Here is a 26558-nt window from a genome sequence, read left to right on the forward strand (position 1 = left end):
CACTGGCGAGGACGTCACAGGTGTAAACGATAAAACAGCGAGAGGAGAGCAGTGAGGCCCAGCCACTTCCTGCGGCTATGAAACGTCAGCTCACAGGCCCACCTGCCTTCCCCTTCCCGGTACCTGCAACCCCAGGAAGACCAGGGGGGACGGCAGGGCTGAAAGGCATTTAGCAACAGGCCCCTAACATGCCCCCCCCACCGCCCCTCTCAGGATGGTTTCCATCACTTTCCATCACATTGCATGAGACGGAGCACCATGGACAGAGCCCAGGGGGCGACCACAGAACTTGCCCATGGCCCCAGACTCGCCAAGGACACGAGAAGGTACAGACACCCCGTCCCTCCACCACTTACTGGTGAGAGACCTTCATCAACCCTCTTAACCTCTCTAGGCCTCCACATTCTCAACTCGAAAACGAGGCCATCAGAGCTCCAGAGGACTCCATAGGCACCATCACGACCTATGTCCAACTAGACCCGTCCCTTGGAAACATATCCTGTTCCTCAACCGAAGCTCCTATTGTGGGTGTCGGATTTTTCCAAGAACACAGGGTAACCTCAGAAGAAAAAGTTCCACGAATTATCATTCAAATACAAGGACGTCTTTATTAGAAAGCCTTTTTTTTTCTGTGCCAGGAAACCTCAGACTTCAAGTGCGAGCTCCTAGAAAGGAGTGATTGTCTGGACAAGGCTCAGTCTTGCGCCCAGTGGCCTGCGAGGCTACGTTTACTTTGGCATGACAGCGATAGAAGCCTCTCAAAGACGAGCCGCATGTCTGATGATTTCCCAAGGCAGCCCCAGAGGGAAGCGGACCCTGAGACAGCGGCTTCGCTCCCTGGGGGGTCCTGTGGGGACCCCTGCCCTGCCCGGACTGCACAGTGGGGGAAGCACACTGTTTACCTGCCTGTTTCCCCCAATGCCGCTCGCACCAGGCGGCAGGCACAGGTGCAGCTCGGAGCCTGTAGAGGTGCATTCACGCAAAGCTGCCTGGGTACGCCCTGGCCGGTGTTCCCAGTGGTTAGAGTGTCGCCCCGCAGACTAAAGGGTCTCGGGCTCAATTCAGGTCAACGGCACGTTCCTCAGCTGCAGGCTCAATCCCTGGCCCCAGTCGGGGCGAGTGTGGGAGGCAACTAGTCGATGTGTCTCTGTCACATAGATGTTTCTCTCTCTCCCCCCCCTTCTACTTTAAGAAAAAATCAATGGAAAAAAATATCCTCAGGTGAGGATTTAAAAAAAAAAAAAATGTCTGGGTGCCCAAAATGGGACAAGCAACGTTCTTGGTGCTGGGAATGTGCTCAACAAAATGGGGTCTTCTCCATACAATTTTAGTGAGCAGATTGCTGCCGCTGTTTAAAAGTGGCCTTTGTGACCCTGGCATCACGTGTCACTTTCTGCTGACCCAGGTCGCTGGGGTTCTGGCCGCCACCCCAGAGCCCGCACGGCCCAGGAGCACGGTCTCTGCCCCATCAACCTGGACGGCTCTCCTGCCCCGTCTCTCTGTGCAGCTCAGACACGCACACACGAGATACCCAGTTTTCACAGGTTCATGAAGCTACGTGATTTACTCTTACCTAAAAGCAAAAACTAAGAGATTTTTTTTTTACCTCGATGTCATCGATAAGTTCCTTTTTTCTTCGACGAATGTCTAAAAGTTCTTCCCGCTCTTCTAAGGAGAGGTCTTCAGGCACTGAAAGAAAAAAAAAAAATCAAATTACACAATTAAACCGCGAGCCTGGACAGCAGCTTGGCCGTCCCGTTCGGGCAACGGTGCATGCCGGGGCTCACCGGGGCACCAGGCCCCGCCGCGCGGTTTCTAACAGAAACCCACCCGCGTCCCGCGGTCAGAGACGGAGACTTTATGAAAGAGTCCCACACAGTTATGAAAACGGGCTGAGCTCAGTCTCGATACAGGTGAGCCTCACAAATGAAACAGAGGTGACAAGAGCGGCTGAGGACTCCGCTGCACGTGACCTGACGCCTGTCGCAGAGGGCAGGAAACGGGCACAGCGGCCCATAAGTGCTTCCGAGATGCGCGTATTGCAGCAGGACAGAGATGAACCCGCAGGGGGACGAGCACCAGACTCGATGGCGGTGCCTCCCGAGGAGGCCGGGGTGGCCGCCGTGCCCTCCAGGAGGATGTGGGGCATGTCAGTGCCGCAGGGGAAGGGTAGCCGGGACGTGGGCATTTGCTGAATTTTTTAAATTGACAGAGTGGTTCATTGCAGCCTCTTACTAGTGAGGAACCTCTGCAGCATTTCCTCCCATTCCTACTATGCCTATATTCTCTCTTTTCTTTGATTACAGTCACGCTCTGCTTAACAATGGGGGTCTCCTTCCACCGTGGAATCCAGACTGGCTTTGGGGCTTCCTCTGACCAAGAAAACATGGCCCAAGTGACACTGTGAGGGGCCCAGAACCCTGAACCCTGGAACAGTGAACCACTGTGCTCTGGAGAAGCCCTCGCCAGCAACCTTGAGAAGGGAAATCTATTGCAGAAAGAAACCACACGCAGAGACAGTCTCAGACACCCCAGCTGCCGCAGCCACCTCGGCTCGGGCCCCAGGCAGGTGAGCGAGGTCACCTGGGAGGAGCTCGGCCCTGCTGGCTGCACCACGTGCAAGGACCCAGACAAGAGCAGGCCAACGCCCAGGACAGAGGCGGTGACCCAGTGATGTTTAAGCCAATCACTTTGGGATACTTTGTTGCACAGTCAAAAAAACCTGATACATTATAGACGAGGGAAAAAGACCAACGCTCAAAGCCTGGACATAAAGAAACAAACAATAAAAAATTACAAGAAGCATGTTTAAAATATAAGAATACCTGACAACTGAAGGAAAAGGGCAGGGAGGGACATACCAGATAAACCTTACGAACAGAAAGTTGGTCCCGTTATGTTAACACAAGCAAAACAGACTAAGACGAAGAGTCCACTAGATAATAACACATTATGCAGCTAATCACACAATGAACAAGTCTGAATTTATATGCATCTAACAAAATGGCCTCAAAACACATAAAGCAAAAAATCGGCAGATGTACATGTGAAAGTGGAATTTTTCCATCAAAGGCGAAGAAAGGGGGGAAAGATCTAGATCTGATGTAACATAATTAACAAGCTTGAACCAATGGACTTTAAGACGCACATTTAAAACACCTCTGGAATCAACTGTGACAGGTGCAGGTCTCTGCCTTCATATCTGTGAACACTCGAATCATCGCCTGAGGTACAACGGAGCTGCTACCCGGAGCTTTGGTCAAAAACACAATTCACGCACCAACCACCTGAGGCAGCACCGTGAGCCTGGCTATTGCTTTGAACCATCACTGACGCCTGCTCGTAGGATCAAGAAAGTCTCAGCCCAAGAACCTGCAGAACCCTAAAGCCCCCAGACTGTTTTGAGAAACACCACGTCCCCCATGCCTTTGGTGGCCCAGAAGCCAGCACTGCAGGAAAAAGACAAACACCAACTCCGAGGACAAGAGCCTCGGAAGAGCAGGGCAATGGTAAAGGTTATATAAAAATCGGCGTTGACACACATTTAAAGAACTCTTTCAATCAGTATAAATATAAATTCTAAGTGAGAAGATATTAAGTCTGGTTTTATTAGCAGCTTTTTTCCTTCTTAGTGGAACATAACGATGCGTCTTATAAATGATGGCAACAGACCGAGTCAGATCACGGTACCCAGCAGCTGTGCAACAGACACTGTCCCAGGGCACGCGGAGCCTTCATGCATCCTGTCTGCTCAAGAAAGTCTTTTTTTTTTTTAAATGTATCTTTATTGATTTTAGAGAAAGGAAAGGAGAGGGAGAGAGAGAGATAGAAACATCAATGATGAGAGAGTCATTGATCAAGCCCACAACCCGGGCATGTGCCCTGACCGGGAATCGAACCCCGATTGCCTAGGATCCTAGGTCGACGCTCAACCGCTGAGCCGGGCTCAAGAAAGTCTTAATCAGCCTCCCAGGGCTGGTGCAGTGGAGGCGGTGACCTGGCTTTGCTCAGCCTCTGCAGGCACCTTACTGGAAAGCAGAGGTTATCTATCTATCTATCTATCTATCTATCTATCTATCTATCTATCTATCTATCTATCTATCTATCTATCATCTATCATCTACCTACCTACCTACCTACCTATCATCTATTTTATTATTGAATTTATTGGGGTGACATTGGTTTGCAAAACCATGCAGGTTTCAAGTGTACAGCTCAATGAAACATCACCTGCACACAGCCTCGTGCACCTGTCACCCAATGTCAAGTCTCTTTCCATCCCCACTTATCCCCGCATTGCCCTCTTCCCCTCCTCCCACCCCTTCCCCCCCGGCCATCGCCACACTGTCGTCTGCGTCTGTGTGTTTATTTATTTATCCCTTCGCCTTTTTTCCACCCAGCCCAACCCCTTCCCTCCACAGCTGTGTCTGTTCTCTATCTGTGCTTCTGTTTCTATTTTGTTTGTTACACTGTTGTGTTCATTGGATTCCACATGTAAGTGAGGTCCTGCGGGCTCGTCTTTCTCTGAATGGCTTGTCTCACTCAGCACAGTGCCCTCCAGCTCCCCAGGCTGCTGTGAGGAAGCTCTTACAGCTGGGCTTTGGGTGAACGAGGCTTCCGGGTGGGACGCGCTGGACAGGACTGCGGGCGGGGTGAAGCCGAGTGGGCCGCGTGCTGCCCGCTGCTCCGGGCTGGCGGCGAGGGTCGCAGGCTCCTCCTCCAGCTTCCTGGGAATCGAGCGGTTGCAGTAGCAGGGGTGCCTGATTCAGACTTGAGGACCCCACCCACATGGAGCCCAATGATCCCCGGGGTCACCCAGTAGGAGTTCCTTTAGTGACTCAATGCTGGAGACCAGGCCAGAGCCCACTCCCCTGGCTACTCCAGGGCTGCGGCAGACGCCCCGCCCTGCACCACTCTCCCTTCCTGCTCAAATGCACAGCATGCCCGACGCTTCCCGAGGGGCGCTCTTATGGGAACAGCTGGCACCCTAAAGACCACATTCTCTGACCACAGAGCAATTGCATTAGAAATCAGTGCCAAGAGCCCGGCCAGGGTGGCTCAGCGGTTGAGCATCGACCTAGGATCCAGGTGACCTCAGTTTGATTCCTGGTCAGGGCGCATGCCTGGGTTGTGGCTCGATCCCCAGCAGGGGGCATGCAGGAGGCAGCCGATCAATGACTCTCATCATGGATGTTTCTACCTCTCTCTCCCTCTCCCTTCCTCTCTCTGAAATCAACAGACATGTATATATTTTTTTAACTTAGAAAAATAACAGTTTAAAGCCAAAGGAGAATACAGAAAAGCATTCATTTTTAAAATGTAATAAAGCCCTGGCCAGTGTGGTGTGGCTCAGTTGGTCGGAGCATTGTCCTGTACACCGAAGGGTCTCAGGTTTGATTTCTGGTCAGGGCATCTATCTGGGTTGCAGGTTCGATCCCCAGTAGGGGTGTGTACTGGAGGCAGCCGATCGATGTTTCTCACATCAATGTTTCTCTCCCCCCCTTCTCCTTTCTATAAAATCAATAAAAGCATATCCTTTCAAAAAAAAAAAAAATTCAATAAAGTGCAGGCGCTTTGACAAACTGTGTGGCAGTTCCTCAAAAAATTGAACACAGTGTTTACATATGACCCAGCCATTCCTCTTCTGTGTATGCCCAAGAGAACTGAAACTGCACAGAAGCTGGACCACGAATGCTCACAGCCACCAAAAGGCGGAAGCAACCCCGAAGCCCACCGTGGACAAAGGATAAACGAAGGGTGGCCCACCCATACAGAGGGACATCACTTAGCCATGAAAGAACGGTCACGGACACAGGCTTGACAGCGCAGGACGCTGAGCGAAAGGAGCCAGCTACAAGAGACTGCGAACTATATGATCCCGCTTAGGGGAAATGTTCGGAACAGGCCAAGGACAGACAGCACAGATTTGTGGTGACAGAAATGAGAAGAGTGGCTAACCTGCGGGGAGGGGGGAAGGGTGCTGAAAGCCCAAGGGCAAGAGAACGGGTTCTCCCTGAGCCCCCGGAGGGAGCCCAGCCCAGCCCATGTCTTTATTTGGCCCATTGACACTGACTTGGGACTTGGGACCAGAACTGCACAAAAATAAAGATGTTTTAAGTCACCAGGTTTGTGCTCATTTGTTCAAGCAACCACAGGAAATAAGTACAAATTTTGATGCCCGAAGGAGGTGTTACTGTAACAAATACCTAAAAATGAGGAAGTTACTTTTGAATTGAATGATAAAGACCCAGGCGATTTCCAAGGACATGCACCTTTAGCCGCACAGCCTGGTGTGTTCTTGCCTCGGCCTACAGGGCAGGTCTCGAGCCACAGAGGATTACTCCCAGGAGCGAAACCTAATGGAGCACGCTTAATTGAATTTTGAAATTGCTTGGGATCAGTGGCCCCTTCCTTCCCATTTTTCTCTTTTTGGGATGGGAATGTCTGTAACTGCTGTCCTATGCCTGTCCTGCCTCCGTATTTTGGAAACAGACGTCCTGTGCTCTAACTACAGATCCACAAACAGAGAGGAGTTTTGCTTCAGGACGGTTCATACCCAGAGTCTCATCCAAACCTGGCTGAGATGATAAAATCTGGGGCTGGTTAGCCGAGAAATTCAGGTGAAATTTCTGACTTTGATCTGATGCTGTAACTGGTTGAGACTTTTCAGGATGCTGGAATGGGATGAATGTATTCTGAATGTGGGACATGAATATTTAGGTTTAATAATGGGTCCCCAAAGACATGCAGGACCTAATCTAAAACAAATTAAACCAACACGAACAAATACTAGGATAGATAATACCTACTGCATAAAACAAACCTTAAATATATCTAAAAGAACAGAAGCCGTACAAAGCACATTCTCTGGACACAATGAAGTCAAACTAGAAATCAGTACCAAGAAAATAATAGGGCCCTGGCCAGTGTTCTCAGTGGTCAGAGCGCCAGCCTGCACACAAAGGGTCGTGGGTTCAATTCCTGGTCAAGGGCAGGCACCTGCCCCTGGTCAGGACACGTGCAGGGGGCAACCGATCAATGTCTCTCTCTCACATCAATGTCTCTTCCCTCCCTCCCTTTCACTCTCTAAAAAGCAATGGGAAAAAATATCCTTGGGGGAGGATTAACAAAACAAAAAAAGTAAGAAAGTCTGCAAATACTGGGAAACTAAACAGTCTCCATTAATCCACAGAATAAACAGGAAGTCTCAAGGGAAATGAAAAACATACAATGAGCTGAGTAAAAATGAAAATACAGCACATCAGTTTGTGAGGCAGCCCTGAAGCCGTCCGAGGGAAACACAAAGTGCCAAATCGATAATCTAAGTTCCCATCCCCCCAAAATTAAAGAGGGGCGAAATAAACCTACAGCAAGCAAAACAGGAAAATGATGAGCAGTCATCAATGAAATGGAAAATAAATAGAAAAATATCAAGAAAACAAAAAGCTGTTTTTAAAAGTATATAAAATCAACATCCCTCTAACAAGATAAACTGCACTCAGATGGACTGCACCAGGCGCACCAGGTCCTTAAACGGCAAAAACCACTCCCACTGTCCCCGAAATGAAACTGGTGACTCGAAGAGTCTAGAACATTTAAGAAAACTTAATTTGTAATTTAAAACTGCTGAAAAAGACATCTCCAGGTACACATTTCATGGGAGAATTCCACCCAACGTTTAAAGAAGAGTTAGCATCGACTGCGCACAAACCTCTGCCGGAAAACAGACGTGACTCTTCCTGATCTGTGTTATAAAGCCGGTGTTTACCCTAATACTGAACGAGACAGAGCATAAAAAAGTAAATTACTAAACAGTATGTCGTGAATACTGATGTAAAAGCCCTTAACAAAATATTAGCAAGTAGGATTCAGCATTACGTTTTTAAAATTACACACTAAAACCAAGTGGGGTTTATTTCAGGGATAAAGAGCTGGTTCGATATTCCAAAAATCAGTACCATCCAACATATTAACAGGCGAAAGAAACAGCACACGATCGTACCAACTGATGCACACAAGGCTTTAAAAGACTCAGTACCCATTCATGACTAACATCTCTCCACACTAAGGCGAGGCGGCTCCTCGACTTGATGAAGAGCCCCGACGAAAGCCCACAGCTAATATCACGCTTAATGATGAAAGATCTCAAATCCTGGGAGCAGGGCAAGCATTTCTCTCTGCTATTCAACATGGTGCTGGAAGGTCCGGCCAGTGAAATAAAACAAGAAAGTAAAAGAAAGGGCATATGGGTCTCAAGGAAGAAATACAAATATCCTTATTTATAGATTACGTGACAGTCTACACAGAAAATGCAACAGACTGACAAATCTCAGAGGGCAGAGGGGCAGGATGGTGGGAAGAGACTCACTGAAGAACTTATATGCATAGCCCATGGACACAGACGACAGTGCGGTGAAGGCCTGGGAGGGGGCGGGAGCGAGGTGGAAGGAGTCGTTGGGGGGGGGGAAGGGGACATCTGTAATACTTTCAACTATAAAAATAAATTTAAAAAATAAATAAATAAAACCCCAAGGACCCTAACAGAAAACTTCCAAAAACTTAAAAAGTGCTGAATACAAAAAGCAACATAGATAAAGGAATTGTTCCTATGTACTGGCAATGGATGTGTAGAAATCAAAATTTAAAAGGTAACAGCACCATCATACACAAAAAAATACTTGGGTAGAAACCTAACAAAGCATGCGCAGGACTTGTATGCTGAAAATTATAAAACACTGATGCAAGAAATAAATTTTAAAAATCTAAATAAGTGGAGAGACAAAAAAAAAAATCTAAATAAATGGAGAAATAGACCATGTTCATGGACTGGACAACTCACACTGTTATCCAATGTCGATTCTCCCTTAGCTGGTAGATAGGTTTGATGTAATTCCTATCAAAAGCCCAGCTAGATTTTTTTTGTAGAGTTATAGGGGCAAGATTATTCTAAAATTTATATGGCAAATCAAAGGAACCAGAGTAGCTAGAACAGCTTTGAAAAGACTTAAGTTAGAGGAATCGCTGTCCTGACTTTGGGACTTACACAGCTGTGTTTATCAGTCTCAGGCACTGGCACAGAATCGATCCACAGCTCAGTGGGACAGAGCAGGGACCCCGAGGGCCTACACCCACGCCCACACAGCCAGCTGATTCTGGACAAAGGCACAGCAGCACTGCAGCAGAGGAGGACAGTCTTCAACAGCGGTGTCCGAGCAGCTGGATGTCCGCAGGCCAAATAATGAACCTCGGCCTGCACTTTGCACTTTATATAAAAAGTAACTCAAAGGACCATGGATGTAAATTTCAAATGGACAACTATAGAAGTTTTAGAAGAAAACATAAGACACGTATTTTTGGCTTAGTAAAAAGTTCTTAAGACACGACACCAAAAGTACTAACTATAAAGGAAAAAAAAAATCAGTAAGTTAAACCTCAATCTGTCAAAACTAAGAACCTCTGCTCTGCAAAAGACCCTGCTAAGATGACAAAAAGGTAAGCCACAGACGGAGGAAATACCTGCAGGCCATGTGTCCGAGAGAAGACGTATCTAGAATTTATAGAAGACTCAGGACTCAACAGTGGAAAAGCAAGCGATCCAACCAGAGAGTGGAGAAAACACTCGAAGAAACATGTCATCTAAGAGGCCGTACAGGTGCCCAATTAGCACAAGAAACGATATCCAACGTGACCGACCAGTCATCAAAAAAGGGCAAATCGAGACCGTCATGAGGTATTACTCGCGTCAATTAACACAGAAAAATAAAAAATACACCACTCCTGGGCACTGACCCCAGAGCAATGACAAGTTACGTCCACACAAACATCTACGCACGAATGTCCACAGCAATTTTACTTGCGACAGCCCCAGAACGGAAACCACCCCCCGAGTGTCCTCCTGCAGGCGAGGGGATGGTAAACTGGCACGTCCAGACCACCCACGGAAGGCTGCTCAGCCGTGCGAACGCGTGAACCGCCAACAGGTGAACAGCTCGGCGCCGAGTGAAAACAAAGAGCCCGTCTCTACTGGTCAGATACCATGCGGTTCTTTTATGTGATGTTCTCGGAAAATCACAGAGACGGAAAACAGGTTAGTTTTTGCCCAGGGCTAAGGACGGCTGCGGGTGAACGGCAGGTGTGACTGACTATAGGCGCGGGCGGGAGATGGGATCTCTGTGGCGACAGGACCATTCTCTATCTAGACTGCGGCAGTTGATGACAACACAGACAGGTGATAAGATGACATGGTGATAAGATAACAGATGGCCCTGGCCGGTCTGGCTCCTGGTTAGAGCCTCCGCCAGGCCTGTCCTGAGAAGGGTCCTGGGTTCAGCTGCAGTCAAGGGCATGCACCTCGCTTGCAGGCTCCATCCCTTGCCCAGACTGGGGCTCCTGCTGGAGGCAACCAATCGATGTGTCTCTCTCACATCGATGTCCCCCCCTTCCACTCTCTGAAAAGCAATGGAAAAAATATCCTCACGAGGATTTAAAAAAAACACAGTCACAGACCTATACCCGCCCCCGCGCCAAGGCCAGCGACCTGACTTTGAGGCTGCAGCACAGCTGGGCGGGGGAGGCCCTCTGTTCTACCACGTTTGTAACTTGCTGTGAATTAGTTCAAAATTTTTTTAAGGGGAAATCCCTGTGTTTTCTATTCCCAGGGACAGGGCAGAAGGAACTGGCCCGCCCCCGATCTCCGGCTGCAGGGGTCCTGGGAGCCACCCAGGAACGCCTGACTCGAGAGCCGACCGCGGTCCCTCCTGCAGGGAGCCCATCACAGCTGGGAGGGGACAGTCAGAATGCTGACCACACACCAGCCGGACTTTCAGAGACGGAACGTCAAGGTCCATCCTCACGGAGTGACCACCAGGGCTTGTTTGCTCAAATGTGACACCGAACCGTCGTCTCTGCGCCCGCGAGGCAAGCACCTTGCTTTCCTCACGTACAGTCCCGTCACCGCGATGATACCCGCTGGCCCCAGGACCCGCTCCCAGGAGGACGTCTGAACACCCAGGGCAGCAGCCCGGCGATGTCTCCACGCAGCGCTGACTCGGCCGGGCCGCTCGTGACACGCAGGTACATCTCGCTACAGGAAAGAAACGCTCCACGCCCCACACGGCGGGGATGCCTGCTCCACGGCACAGCTCGTGTGACCAGGGAACACTTTCAAGCGCAGTTGGCCGGCTCACAACAGTGAGTCAATTAGTGAATTTCACATGAACTAAACCCCTGTTGGCAGCTTTCACCGGCAGGCAAGTGACTCTCTCATGGCCTGAAGCAAAAGCCAATGGAAATACCTCGCTTTCCTCCCCCGGCGTGGAGGGTAGGTCCTTACGCACCAATTCACCTCGGGAAACGCAAGGACAGACGGCGCGTGTGGCGACAGCCGTCTAACCACCCAGGCCCAGGAAGGGTGCGGACGGACACTGCCCTGTGACTTCCACACACACGACCCTCCGTGGATCACAGCCCGACCCTCATCGCTCATTCTTTACATTTTCCTACAACACAAAAAGCGACAGTACAGGCTCACGCAGGAAAGCAAACGAGCCGCTACCCGCCCACCACGGAGATGACCGCAGTTAACACTGCAGACCCACTCCTTCCGGGACAGAGGCCTGCGTGCACACACACGCACACACGCGCACGCGCTCACACACGCACTCACACGCACATGCACACGCACTCACGCGCACGCACTCGCACTCACACGCACTCACACGCACACACGCGCACACACTCGCACTCACGCACACGCACTCACACGCGCGCACACACGCGCGCACACACGCACTCACGCACATGCGCTCACACACACGCACTCACACGCACACGCGCACGCACTCACACGCACACACACGCACACGTGCATGCACACGCACTCACACGCACTCACACTCAAACACGCACACGCGCGTGCACACACAGGAAGATTGTTTTCAGTGGGGTGACACGAAGGAGAGACCGACGGCAGGGGCAGCTTGGGGTTCAGGTTGCACTGGGTGGCTGGGCCCACTTTTACTGCCCTTTCCAATCGGCACCTCCCTCGGTCGCCCCTCCCCTTGACCAGCCCTTTATAAAAGGCCACCCCACCCTTCTAAAACAGCTCTGTAAAGAAACGGTCATCAATAAAAATGAAATTAAAATCTCAAATGTTATAGGACCAAGACATGTCTTACATGGAAACTAAGTTTCTTGGGGCTCAATTTAACTCAGTCCTTCTTGGCTTATTTTAAATCCTAACTCCCTGCCAAAGGGAAACGAGGTCCCCGGTGAAGCAAAGGCTGACCCAAACAGCATGACCCGACGGGAGGGACGGCGCGCTTCCACACCCCTCTCAGCTCCACCCCCCGCGCTGCGAGCCACTTTCAAGCCCTCCAGGCTCGGTTTACAAAAGCCGAAGCGTGTTCGTGGCTTTCACGGCTGTGCCTGTGCAGCTACCCTTCAGGGCTGGCGCCGGGACGGCTCGGGAAGGCGGGTCCCAGTACAGAAGCCTGCGCCCCATTTTCACTCCTCCCTCCTCCAGCCCCTGCTCCTCAAGCCACGCCCTCCCTCTCTGCCCCCCATCTGTAAACATAAACACGTCCAGTTCTTCCCCTCACTGTAAACATACACGGTGCAGAGCTCTCCCGCCCCACCCCTCGCCCTGCCCTGGGAGCCCGCATTCCTTCAGTCACCCCGCCCCTCCCCCGGATAAACCATTAGAGCAGCCCGCGCTCGCCCCAAAGCCGGTCACTCAGCACGTTAACAAGCTTGAGTCAGGGAGCATACACCCAAACGCACCGAGGCTCTAACAACAGCAGCAGCATCCTACTGGCACAAAAATGGGTGGCACCCTGGCTGGTGTGGCTCAGTTGGCTGGGCATGTCCCATGCACGGGATGGTCACCAGTTCGACCCCTGGTCATCCCCGGCTGTGAGCTCCATCCCCAGGACGGGGCGTGCAGGAGGCAGCAGATGGATGTTTCGCTCTCACACTGTGTTTCTCTCTCTCCCTTCCTCTCTCTCTAAAATCCATAAAAACAGGCAGGCAGCATCGGAGCTGAGCCCAGCTGGTCGGGCTGACGGCAGACGTGCAGCTCGCCACCTTCGCCAACACGCTGGGCACGTCGCCCTTCCTGCTGGTCGTCCTCTGTCACCACGTGGCCACCAACAATCCCAAGGAGCAGGAACTTAAGTGGCACTTTCACAGCCCCAGGGTTCCAGGGCCTAGTCCGAGGCAAGACAGAGGGTGTGAGGGGCCCTCACACTTCACTTCATCCCTTCTGCCCATCACAACACATAAAGCAACTACACCTGGATTTTTTCAAACAACTTTTTTTTCCTCAGAGTCATCCTTAACCCTATGGAACAAAGAAGTTGTCACTGAGCAGGGCCCAGTACAGGGGCTGCTTCCTTTTCTACTCCCTCCCCCTCGATACAAAAAATATAGATTGTTTTTTATGGTCCCCCTCCCCCCCCAAAATAAAATCAAATCAATAAAAATGTATTTTTTTAAAAAACAGGTAGAGCCCGGCCAGGCATGGCTCAGCGGTTAAGCATCAACCTAGGATCCAGGCGATCAGGGTTTGATTCCCGGTCAGGGCACATGCCCGTGTTGCGGGCTGTAGCCGATCAATGACTCTCACATCATTGATGTTTCTGTCTCTCTCTCTCCCTCTCCCTTCCTCTCTCTGAAATCAATAAAGATATGTTAAAAACAAAAACAAACAAAAAACAGGTAGAAAGCTCAATGGAACAGAATACAGAGCCTTAAAACAGAACCACATATAAAAATATTTCAGAGAACAGTCTCTTCAACAAACGGTGCTGGGCCGACGGGACAGCCACATGTGAAAGAGTGAAGCTGAATCCCCACCTCACACCACATACAAAAATTAACTCAAAGTGGATCGATGAGCTAACTAGAAGAGCTAACGCCGCACAACTCCTAGAAGAAAACGTAGGGCTGAATCTCCATGACGCAGGGTTTGGCGATGCATTTAGACACGACACCAGAAAGCACAGGCAGCAAAAGAAAAGGCAGACTGGACCTCATCAAAATTAAAAACTTCTGTGCATCAAAGGACACCATCAAGAAAGTAAAAAGACAGTTCAAAGAATGGGGGGAAATATTTGTAAATCATGTATCTCATAAGGATTAATGTCCAGTATAAAGAACTCTTACAACTCAACAACAAACAACTAAACTTAAAACTCCAAAGGATATGAACAGACATTCTCTAAAGATACACAGATACCCAGCAAACACAGGGAAAGATGCTCAACGTCACTAGGAAACACAAAGAAAACCACAATGAGGCTGCACTTCAGACCCACGGGGACGGCTACAGTAACATTCTTCAAAGGCTATTAACTTGCCGGCAAGGAGACACTGGAACCTCATAGGTCGCTGGTGGGAACCACTGTAAAGTGGCTCAGCAGCTCTGGAAAACATTGTAGCAGTTTCTCAAAAAGTGAAACATAGAATTACTACATGACCCAGCAATACTTAAAACAGCTATTTAAACAAATCCTGTACAGGAATGTTCACAGGAGCTGAGTTTACAATAGCCAGAGGTGGAAACCAAATGTTCATCAACAGATGAACGGATGAACACGTTGTGGGACAGCCACACGATGGACTGGCACTCTGAGGAAAAACACACCAACAAGCTCCTGCTACCTGCTACCGCACAGGCGGACCTTAAAAACGTGCTCAGTGAAACCAGCCAGATGCAAAAGATCACGTACTGTGATTCTGTTTATGTTAAAATGTCCAGAAAAGGCAAATCTATAGAGACAAAAAAAGATCAGTGGTCGCTGGGCTGGTGCAAGAACTGACTGCAAACGGGCTGGGGGGTCTAAAACTGCCTGTGGGACGGTTGCACGACTCTGCAGATTCACTAAATGTCACTGAATTGTGCACTCTGAGCGTACAGGGTATGAACTGTGTCTCGACAAAGCTGCTGGAGAGAATCGGGGTTTGGGCGAGCCCTTCTGTTTTGGAATCCCAGCATCCAGGACCCTGGGTCCCTACCCTACACGGTGCTTTTCCTTTTCCTTTCTCTGTTTCCAAGGGAAGTAGAAAAACCAGAACACGCGGCACACAATGGTGGGCCCAGCAAATTCCAAACCAGCGGTTAGCCTGTCAGATACCCAACAGAACGCCTAATATTAACCAAGTCTGATCTATAAGATCAACCCAGACAACACACTATCGTTCATGCCGCGCCGTCCACAGGCACACACACATTCTCTATCTCGTGTGCAACGAACTGTTCACAGAAACCGCTCGTGTGCCAAGACCAAGCTATGGGATAAGTATTTCCCAAGTAGGGCTTCTCTTACTATGAAACTTACAAAGATTACAGGGGGAGAGAGTCTACGCTGAAAATATCTTTTAAAAAGAGAAAAGGTAAGCCCTGGCAGGTGTGGCTGTTGATGGAAGTGTCGTCCCGAACACGGAAACAGTTCTGGGTTAGACCCCCGTCAGGTCACATCCTCGGTCGGGGCATGTTTGGGAGGCAACCGATTGATGTTTCTCTCTCTCTCTCTCTCTCTCTCTCTCTCTCTCCCTTCTCCTCTCTCTAAAAATCAATGAAAATGTCAAGTGAGGATTTTTTTAAAAAGAAAGAAAAAAGGTGATTTTTCTCCAAACAATGGAAAGGTGACTTAAAAAGCTGTCATTAGGTGGCCCAGAGCATCAGCCTGTGTGGCCGCCTGACCAATCCACCCGGGCAGAGAGGCTGTTTTGTTTGTTTGTTTGTTTTTAAATATATCTTTATTGATTTCATAGAGAGGAAAGAAAAAGGAGAGAGAGAGAAACATCAATGATGAGAGTCACTGATCAGCTGCCTCCTGCACGCCCCCGACTGGGGATCAAGCCCACAACCTGGGCATGTGCCCTGACCGGGAATCGAACCCCGATCGCCTGGGTCGTGGGTCGACGCTCAACGCTGAGCCACGCCCGGCCCAGCGAGAGGCTTTTTAACGAGCCCACGAGTCTGTGCTTGGCTTCTGCCGGAGGCTGGAAGGATGCGACAGCCTCCACCTCAAGACCCAGAGCCCCTCCCATACCTGCCCCACGGCCACACCTGCCCAGGACACTCCCCAGTGTCCTCGCCCTTGGGCATCGCGCACATTCCCGCATTCCTGCCGGGAGCCGAACCGCTTCCGCTGGCGGCAGACTGGACACAGCTGCATGACACCTGACACATGCTTCCCATTCAGAAACGAACTGGTGGAAGGCTGAGGAATTCAACGTAAACAGGGGTGGGGAGGGGGAGCGCTGTTTTAGGGCAAAGCAGGCAAACCCAGGGGAACCCATGTGGTTTTTCTCTCAATCCAGGAAGGAAGGTGAGGCCGGCAGGCTGACCAGCCCAGCCCAGCCCGAGCGCCTTCAGCGACTCAAGGCCAAGGTCCTGGGAACCTGTTAGCCGTCTCCTGAAATTTCAGCTGAGCTGGCAGATTTGTGACACAATCCCACATTCTGACTTGTGGTCAGGACCTCAAGGTAAAGCAACAAGACACCCTGAAGGTCACAGAACTTGACGGTTCCTCCAGGGCAGACCGTGGGCAAGGAGGGTGGCACCTTAAAGTCCCGAGGCTGAGTCCTGAGGGCAGGGCTAGTGAGTGGGCATGCTCGCCCCCTCTCGACCCAGGAAATGACAGAAGGGGCTGTAAAAATAAGAAATCACTAGCAGCCTAGAAATGCTGTAATCACTACCAAAAGGAAAAAAAAAAAGGGGGGAGAGAGAGAGCAGGTAGGAAAAGATGAAAGGAGAAATCAAACTCTAGGAAAAACCCAGGCAGTAGTAACGGCTGCAAAGCCTGGACTGAACAGAGTTCAGGCCTCAAGTCCGGGCCACGCTGTGTGCAGACGGTTCAGAAAGAGTCAAGCAGCAGAGAGAGGCTCACAATGGAAAACATATGACCGGCTCCACAGATGGAAAAACAGCATTTGATAAAACTCAACAGCCCGTCCTGATTAAAAAAAAATGCAGTGAACTAAGAATAGACTTCTCAGCCTAGTTAAGGCCCCGTGGCAGAACCCACAACACGCACAGACTTGGAAGCATTCCCACCGAGGACGCGACCGAACAGGGGTGCCACCGTCACGGCTGCCGCTCCGCACAGAGGGCCTGGCAGGCTTTCTGAGGCTGGAAAAACTCAGGCCGGAGCCCTGGTGAGGGAACGGAAGGGAAGCATTCCCGTCAACTGAGTTTTCCATAATTAGCAAATGTGCATTTCCCCACCCAAACCGGCTGCCGAATTCTTTGTGCACCTTCCAGGCCAGCGCACTCTCACACACTTTACTGAAAATGTTATGGTTCCCCCCTCAAGTAAAAAAACTGCATCGTGAATGTGAACAGGTAGCCTCCGGGGGCCTGCGTGGAGTCAGGGCAGAAAGGCCGTCACTTTGGGGGGACGCACTAAGAGCCCCTGATCTTTGCACCGGGTGTGTTTCTTTAATCATGAAAATGTGGTGGGTGCCTGGCAGGTGTGGCTCAGCGGCTGAGTGTTGACCCATGACCCAGGAGGTCACAGTTCAATTCCTCAATTCCCAGTCAGGGCACATGCCCAGGTTGTGGGCTCGATCCCCAGTAGGGGGCATGCAGGAGGCAGCGGGTCAATGGCTGTCTCATCACTGATGTTTCTCTCTCTCTCCCTCTCCCTCCCTCCCTCCCTCTGAAGTCAATAAAGACATATGTACATACACATATTTTTAAATGAGGTGGGTGGATTAAATTTCAATAGATCACCTCTCGGGTTCACTCGGACTCAGATCCTCTGATTTAGAAAACTATATTAATAATGGGTGTGAACCGTGCTGCTTCCCCTTATTTTACTCCCTTGTTTAGACGTGAAACTCTGCTAACCAAGGCTCACAGGAGAATTGTCTAAGAAACGATGGTCTTGGTCATTCCCCGCCGTTACCTCAAGCCCCTGCCGCCTGCCCATCACCTCTGTCCAGCTGCAGAGGCAGGTTCCAGAGACGCGAGCACACGCACAGCACCTCTGGAGCGCGGCCCAGCCTCACGGCACGCTCCACCCAGACACGGCTCGGAAGCTCGCCCTCCTGTGTCCGTGGGCAGGGGAGCGTGCTCGGCGGGCCCTCTGGCCAGCTCTGCTCAGAACCCCGGGCTCCAGCAGGGACTGGGGGCAGGGGTGGGGGCCGGGAGGGCTGGAAAGGAGTCTTTGTGAGGGAAGAACTGAGCCCCCGGGTTGTGTGGGAGAGTGAGCTTCAGGGTCAGGCCACACTGAAAGGGCCAGGCTGGTAGCAGAGACTCCCCCCAGATGACCTTAAAAATAAAAAATGAGCCGTTTTAAAGTGAGCCAGGGAGGCAAAAGAACTTCTCATCCGTATCCAAACCCTGCTCAACTTTAACATTTAGCTCCTGGAAGCCCGGCTGTTCCCCTGGGAGAAGCGGCGTCCCCCCTCTGCCCACCCCTCCCTCTGGCCAGAGCCACAGGAGGAGCCCCTCACACTCAACACCGCATTTCTGGGAATGTAAAATCGCCCTTTCTAATAGGTTTCCCCTTCCACTCTGTCTTCTTTTCCTCTATTCCTGTGACGGGGAGAAGTACCTAATCTGTTAGACATGTGTCTCAGTAACGGGTGTCGCTGAGGATACAGTGACAAGAAAACACGAGACCCCGCGCAGCCGTCCAGGACCCTTTGTTCCGAAGGCTCCGGGCGCATGCAAACAGGACACGGAGCCGCTGTGTACACACCACGACCGCACGTCCTCAGAGCAGGCCCAGATGCTGCACAGCTGTCGGGCATAAAACAGAGGAGCAGGAGGTAAAGCTTGAGCTGGCCAAAGAAAGTGCGGCGGGAAATCCAGGGCGGAAATGTGTAGTTATTAAAGGAAAGCTGGCTGGGGCGCCAGACTGCCCCGACCGATGATTCGGACGTCCAAGTGGTTACATCTGAATTTTAAATATGCCCCAAAATGATAAACGCTTCTGCTTCTACTTTAAAAAACAGAGTTGCCAAGCAGACCCCAGAAAAGACCACTGTAGTCCACAGCTCCACTCCACCCTTATGAGCCTTGTGCAAGTTACTGACGCTAATTAAGACTCAATTTCCCCATCTGTACAATGGGCTGTGGTACCTATCTCATGGCTGTTGAGAATTACAAGTGAGCTAATATGCCAAATGCAAAGGGCTTAGTGCAGCCTCTGGCACAGGGCAGACGGTGAGTGGTAACACTGGTATTGCTGCTACTGTTACTGTTATTACTGTATCAATCACTATTAACATCCTGCACCTAGGAACTCATAAGAGTAAGTTTTTCTCCTTAAAGTACAGGCACCAAAATCTAAAAATACCTACTCCCATTCTACTTGGGAGAGAAACACTTCTTTTGGAGTTTTTTGGGGGGGGTTTTGTTGTTTGTCTGTTTTTTAATCTATGGAAAGCACCAGATGACTAACGCAACCCCCAACAGGCAGCACGAGTCAAAACTAAACACTTGGAATCCCAATTTGCATTCTGCTCTATTAGCCGCCAGGCTGAAGGAAAGGCCTGAGGCTGTAGGGCTGAAACTACAACCCGGAGAACGCTCACCCCGTGCAATGTACACGGCAAAACCCCGAGGAGCCTACGTGTCCACAGCAGGAGACAAGGCACACGTTCAAAGGACGGAGCACCAGCCGCCATCCAATGACAACGCAGGCCTGACACAGGACGTCTACAGGGAAATTACATGGACAGGGCGGGGCAAGAAACCCTAAGTACAGAGGCCTCTGTTCGTGTTTTGGAAAATATGTATGTTTACTCACAGGAAAGTCAAGTTACACAAACCAGAACGGCAATAATGGTAGAACAGTAGGAGATTCTTATTCTCTTTGTAATTTTCTGAAAAATTTGAGGAGCTTGTACTTTTACAATCAGAAGGGAAAAACAAAATCATTAATGCCATTTGCATCTTGAAACGAGAAACTCCTTGTGGCCGAGCAGGCAGCACGTGGCCGGGCTCCACGCACCCTCCCACAGGCTTCCCACTTTCCCGCAGGGACCTGGGCTCATGGGTTCCTGGGTCCTCCAGGCCTTTCCCGCTTTAACCCAACCTAGATGTAAGCACGATTCTGAGCAGTAACACAAACCAGGAGGCAAGCAGCTTGCCCTGGGGAACGCAACAGTCAGACTCAGGAAGGCCCTGGAGTCGAGGCTGCAGGACAAGCCAGAGCATCCGGGGATTAAGCCCATCCCGATTCTGACTGCGAGCTCGGGGCACAGGGTGAGGTTCCCCAACAAGAGGGTGACCGGCGATGGCGACCCCATCTCTCCCTGGCACTCCTGCTTCCTACCCTCTGCTTCTGCTTCTTCCAACTGCTGTTCCCCTGCCCCTGCTGAGCCAGCCAAGGGCACAGAGATGCCCAACCTCACGCCTGTCGCGATGGACCCCCTGCCATCGGGAAGCAGAGCCCAGTGCCTGTCTCCCCAAATCCGCCTGTCGCCTGCCGTCACCTTATTCAGTGAGACACGCTGCCCAGGGCTCTGACCAAGACAGACACAGAAATGGCAACTCAGAAACTGCGGTGCCAGCAACAGTAGGGCCCAAGCGGCGACAGCTGCAGCTGCAGCCTCGGGCAACCTGGACCAGACTGGCCGTGGCCTGGCCGTGGCCGTGGCTGTCCAGCTCCCTCTGGCTTCGGTCTGTTTTCTGGGCGTGGCTCGCTGGACTTCCCATAAGTTCTGTAACTCTCGTGTCTTTCCAGTGATCACTACATACTTAAATCAGCCAGAGACCCGTTCGGTGCCCGGGACACGGGTTCGGCCATCGGGGGCCGTCCTTGGTGGGAGCTGGCACTCCTGGTTCCGCACCCCGGCCTCCTTGCAGCGCTCGGCCCCTTCACTCACTGGAAACCACCTCCCCTGCCCCACCTGCTCTACTTCTCTAATCCCAGACACCTCGGTCTCCGGTGTCCGGATCCCTTTTTCTTCCCAAGTTCCGTAAATCTTGCTGCTCCCTAAGTCACCCTCAGCCACCTGCCTTCCTCACTCCACACTTCCCTTGGTCATCCCACAACGTCAGCTCTGACAGAGGTGTGACTCCCCCAGCACAGTCCACTGCCTGCCGGACAGCTGCTCGGGACAGCCGTAGATACTTCAGGGTGTCACAGTTACTCGCGTGGTCGCCTTGCCCTCTCCACACCTTGACAGTCTCCACTGGGCACCAAGGCAGACGAGCTTTAAGTTACCTTGGGCCTACCTCCAGGAAGTCACCAAATCCTGCCCATTCTACCTCAGCAATGAGTTTTTGTTTTAAGATAGTAAGTCTGTCTGTTCACCTGCAGTCCCAGTTTCTACCCCATTTCAAGACCTAACCACTAATCCAGCCTACACACCGGTAGTTATCTTCTAAATCACAAAGTTGGCCAGTTACCTCCCTCCCCACAGAGCCCTGTGGTCACCTTTATCTCGCACAGGGAGGCCAGGGCGAGGGCCCGGAGGTAGGCTCTGGAGATCTGTCAACAACAAGAGAGAGTTCCGGGAGTCAGCTGCTCTTAGGTATGCAAATATCAGGCAAGTAGGCACCCAACACCCTGGAAAAAAAATAAACTTATCTTCTGGGTCCTGACCAAGGTTTGCCTTCCTGATAATTTAAAATGCACTGGTCTAACCTGCATCTGGACCACGGAGCTGCCTGGAGGAAAAAGGAGGGGCCCCGATTCCTTCATGTAAGATGTTCAAAGGGCACCCGACGCTTTGGACGTCCCCAACTGAGGTCTGCTGGCCAGCGAGGACACCGAAATCCCCAAGAGGATGTCACCACGAGACAGTGACTCAGGCTCAGCATCAGGGCCTCGGTGCTCATGGAAAGGGCTAGTTTCAGCACAGCGTGTACTTGAGACTGAAGCCCCAGGGGACCCAGTGACCCAGCCACGCAGCTGCGCTGAGCTGGGTTTGTGAGTGCGAACCGAGAGCTGCAGCTCCAGGTCATCCTGCTCCCTCTCGGCACATGGCCAGACTTGCCCCTTTGGACTTAAGAACTCCTTGGAGTTCCACAGGGCAACTCCTAGGGCAGGAAGAGTCACCCTGGAAGACAGCGGACTTCCCAACTATTGGCAGTGAGACGGCTTGATGGCACCCAAGCTGGAGAAGCAGCTCATCTCGGCATCCGTGGTTTCTCCCACCTACTCGGCAGAAGAACAGAGGCTCGATGCTTCGTTTAAGTGCCTCTTCTCTGGTCCTTGATGATGCTTCCAGCCTCACCTCCCGGCACAACCCCGTCACCCTGAGTGCTCATCTGAGTCCCCACGTTGCCCCCGTGTCTGTGAACTGCCTCCTCCCAGCAGGCCTCACCCACCCTTCCCACCAGCTGACAACCTAGGACAACCTACAAGGCTCAATGACCACTCCTTCCGCAGGGTCCACCCTGACCCCTGCCGTCAGAACTTTCTCCCTGAGGACACTCACAGGGTAGCCTGCACCGCCACTTGGCATGTGTCCCGGCTCCATCCATATCTCACTAGGCGCTGAGCCGCTGGGGAGCCAGCTGCTGGGTAACTGCGCTTCTCAGGACCCTTCCCGGGTTCTCCCTGTACCTGGTAGTCACTGGGCAGCTGTGAATAAAAAGTGAGACGCCACAGGCCGGCCAAGCAGTACAACAGCGGGAGTTTCTGGATGCTGATTCCTGTACCTTCTTCATCTCTGGAAACCCAGGACATGAGGAAGCCAGCAGGGCGAGAAGCTCTGAGTACGCAGTTTCCTGATCCCCGCTCCACAGCTCTACGCCACCGAAAGAATCAAGTCTCCCGTATGAAAAACGACACAGAAAACCTGAACAGACGAGTAGATATGAATCTACCACTGGGTGAAGAAATTCTGAAATGTTTGCACAGACAAAACGGCTGTTGATGAAGCTGGGGGCGAGGACCAGGCAGTCTCCCCCAGCGCTGGTGCGCGCAAGATAGTGAACGGGTGCGGAGGGAAGTCCGGCAATGTCTACCAACACTTCAAATCCATTTTCCTTTTGGCTCAGGAAATCTCCCTTCTGAAAACCTCTCTCAAATAAACTTTCAAAAATGGCCCAGTCACAAAGCTGTTCACTGCAACATAGCATCAAAAGATCAGAAACAAGCCAAGTGTCCACCAATGAGGCACTGGTTAGATACATCGCCTACTAGCAGCTGTTAAAAAGGTGCGAAAACGCTCCATGCACCAATACGGAACGACTTCCAGGAAATAATGAAAAAAACAAGGCATAAAAGAAAGCAATGGCAAGAACTTATATTTTTATTACAATTGCATATATAAACATTGTAAGGCCAAAAAAAGAAACAACTGATGAAGATTATTATTTCTAAGAAGCAAGACCTACACATCCACAAAGCCCCCAGGCTCAAGAACAGAGCAGGAAGCTTCTATTAACAGAAGTCCTCAGTCATGCTACACCCACAAATGCCATTCTGCCCGCCCCCCCCACCCCCCTCCACCCCTGCTGCTCCAAGGCAGCCCCTGTGCTGTGATTCCAGAGCCGACCCAGGGCCACTGGTCCCCAGGCTGCTGCAGAAGACCGTGGTTCCTATGAGAACCAAAAAAGACCCAGGTGAAGAGAGACCCAAGTACCTGCTTTCCAACACCAAACTGCTACCAGTATTTTTCTATTTATCAATGTCAAAAATAAAACAGCAGAGATCCCCCTTAGTAAGAAGCAAAGCAAGGCCTTTACTATCTCCTCCCTCCCCTCCCCTCCCCTCCTCACTCAGCTTGGTTAGCGTAACCCGGGCGACATTTACTGCTGCTACTTTCGTTACTGAGTAACTGGGCTCTGTACTTTTCATTGCACATCTTTTTTTTTAATTTCTATTTACAACACTTGAATTTTTATGTGTAACCAAACTTATCGCTGTTTAGACTTATGTCTATGTTTAAATGATTTCAATTCAGTATCAATTTTATATTATATCCCAACTTTCCCCTTACTGAACTATTTCATCTTTCAGTGGATTGGAACATATCTTTGAAAAGGCTTTTTTTCCAAGAAAAATTCACAGATGGTACTGTTAAGACTGTTTCACGTACAAATGGCAGGAAAAAGCTCGAATGGCCTTAAAGACTAAGGCATCATGGTGGCTCGTGTGACTGCTCAGGGCAAAGGCAGGTGAGCGCCCACCGAGGGCAGGGTACTGGGTCTGACTTCTCTGTACTTTTACAGAACTACAATTAGTACAATTACTTCATTCTTAGTTAAAACATTGTACCCTCAAACTCTCAGCCTCGGCTCTGCCATCTTCGGGCAACATTGTAGCAAAGTCTAAAGCCATCCTGACTCTTCTTTGTAAGTAGCCCCCCTTTTCTCCCTCTGCTGACTGGCCGTTTGTAGGGTACTTTCTTCATTCTTGAAATTTAAACTTTTCAGCAGCATACAGCTGTTCTTTCCACTACCTTCATCTAATGCAGAATGAGCCCTTTCAACATGGGAGGCAGTTGGGAGAATAGGTTTTGTTTCTGTTTTTTCCCCAGCTCAAAGATACTTTCTTCCCATTGTATCCATTACTGTTTCTATTCTATTTGTTTTGGAAGCTTCTCCAGGAACAACAGTATTTAGATCACAGCACTAATTTAACTGTCTACATTGTCATTTTTGCTCTTTGCAGATCCTAATGGAGTTTAAAAGTCTGCAAATGCAATTAGTATCATTCCAGTTTCTTTCTCTCGGCTCATTCACTGCACTTTATCTGCCTCTCAGCCAAGCAGTTTTCAGTCTGCCTGTTGCCTTATCTCATCTCTCAATCACTTATTTCAGAGTCTTTCTTGAATTGTGTTGTATACAACACAAAGCAGACGCAATTGGAAATTGACTTCTAGTTTCTTTAATCTTTTTCAAAATTATACTTTCTCACTGCCTCAAAAAGCATATACCCCCAGGCCTTATTTTACTGTGACATTTGCTTTTTCCTTTTTCCTTTTTATTGAACATGGATATCCCAGCCTCTAGTATTTCTTTCATTCTTCCTTTTTGTTTTTGTTAATCTTCCCCTAAGGATATTTTTTCCATTGACTTTTAGAGAGTGGAAGGGAGAGGGAGGGGGAGAAAGAAACATCTTGATGTGAGAGAGACACATGGGTTGGCTGCCTTCTGCATATGCCTGGCTGGGGCTGGAACCTGCAACCCAGGCACGTGCCCTTGACCAGGAATTGAACCCACAACCCTTCAGGGCGCAGGCCAACACTCTAACCACTGAGCCAGAGTAGCCAGGGCGCCCCTAGTATTTCTTCACCCTGATCCCATCACTCATGATTCCTCAGGATGCTGAGTTTGGCGGGGTGTTCCGGCTCTAGGTTTCTAAGCTGAGGTGTACAAGTCACCTCGCCCGCTCCTGGGCGGTCTGGCCTCAAGAGTCATTTCTGCAAGTCCGCTTCTCTGGGTGAGTTTATCACGTTAGGTCTGCGATCCTGATTCCTCAGGAAATTCTGTCTCGGTGGCTTCTGCTCCAGATGGAGGGGGTGCTGCCCAAGGTCGGGAGATGGGCGCCCAGCAGGGAGAAGCCCCCGGGGCTGCGCAGGCTGAGACCCTAGTCCTCTGCCGCCGGGGGTCCCCGGTTCCGCCACAAACCCGCCCCTCGCCCGTGGTCACCGGGTATCCTCAGGCCGCACCCCGCGGAGCCCGGGGCGTCCCCTCACACAGCCGCCCTGCACGAGCTCTGGGGACACAGGGGCGAGTCAGCCCTGCCCGCTGGGACTCGGGTTTTCGCCCGTTTTTCTCTGTCCCTCCCGCCAGGGGCGCAGGGAGGCGGCGGGGCAGGCGCGGCGCTCAGCCCACAGCCTCCCCCGGCGCCAGTGCTGCTGCTCACGGGCCTCCTCCCCGGCCCTGCCTCGGGGCGCGACGTCTCCCCCACGGTCTGCACTCACCTCCGGGGCTCTGCGCGCTCTGTCCATCTAGGACGAGACGGGCGGGCTGAGGGCGCCCTTCTCCGCGGCCCCCTCCTGAGCGGAGGCGGGCAGGGCGCTCTGACCCACACGCCCGTCCACGCGCAGGCCTCGCTTTGCACGAAAGGTCAGGGACCAGCCCTGGGACGGAGAAGCCCCGAGAAGACGGAAGGCGGAGTGCTTCACGGGGGGGGGGGGCTCACTACGCGGCGCCCCGACCCCGCCGGGCGGGAGTCAGCCTCCGCGAGGACGCGCCTGCCCGGGGGTGAAGGCCACAGCCGCCGGCCCCATACTCGGAGCAAACTCCCCAGTGTGCGGCCCTCACGCCGGCCACGTGACAGGGCGGAGTAAACTCTCCCGCCACTGACACCGCCCACATTTCCGCTCTAATCACAGGGAGCGTGGGGACTTTCTGCTCCGCAAGTGCAACTTACCTTGACCCGGAAACCGAATCGCAGACTACGTGGCCGGACACGGAAGCCGAACCACGTATGACGTGGCCGGACCCGGAAACCCGAATCATATACAACGTGGCTGGGACCGGAAACCTAAAGCACGTACAATGTGGCTGGGTCCGGAAGCCCTAGTCACGCACAGTTGGAACTGGAAACCCAAATCACGTATAGTGGGTGGACCCGGAAACCCCAATCACGTACAGAGGGTGGACCCGGAAACCCCAATCACATACAGAGGGT

The 26558-nt window shown here is 51.4% G+C and overlaps 1 protein-coding gene across 3 annotated transcripts in view; it reads right to left on the reverse strand.

The window, feature by feature from the left end:
* Nucleotides 1–26558, reverse strand: part of CYTH3 (cytohesin 3) — a 103011-nt gene that overhangs the window by 15610 nt on the left and 60843 nt on the right. For all 3 annotated transcript variants that reach the window (XM_087816999.1, XM_087816998.1, XM_087817000.1), the window contains exon 2: nt 1607–1689. Coding sequence is in view for 1 of the 3 variants with exons in the window: in XM_087816998.1 (XP_087673124.1) it covers nt 1607–1689 (83 nt within the window). In the remaining 2 variants the exon portion in view is untranslated. The remainder of the gene's footprint in view (nt 1–1606; nt 1690–26558) is intronic.

Source organism: Miniopterus natalensis, chromosome 4, assembly GCF_054644295.1.
Source record: "Miniopterus natalensis isolate mMinNat1 chromosome 4, mMinNat1.hap1, whole genome shotgun sequence".
Taxonomy (NCBI): domain Eukaryota; kingdom Metazoa; phylum Chordata; class Mammalia; order Chiroptera; family Miniopteridae; genus Miniopterus; species Miniopterus natalensis.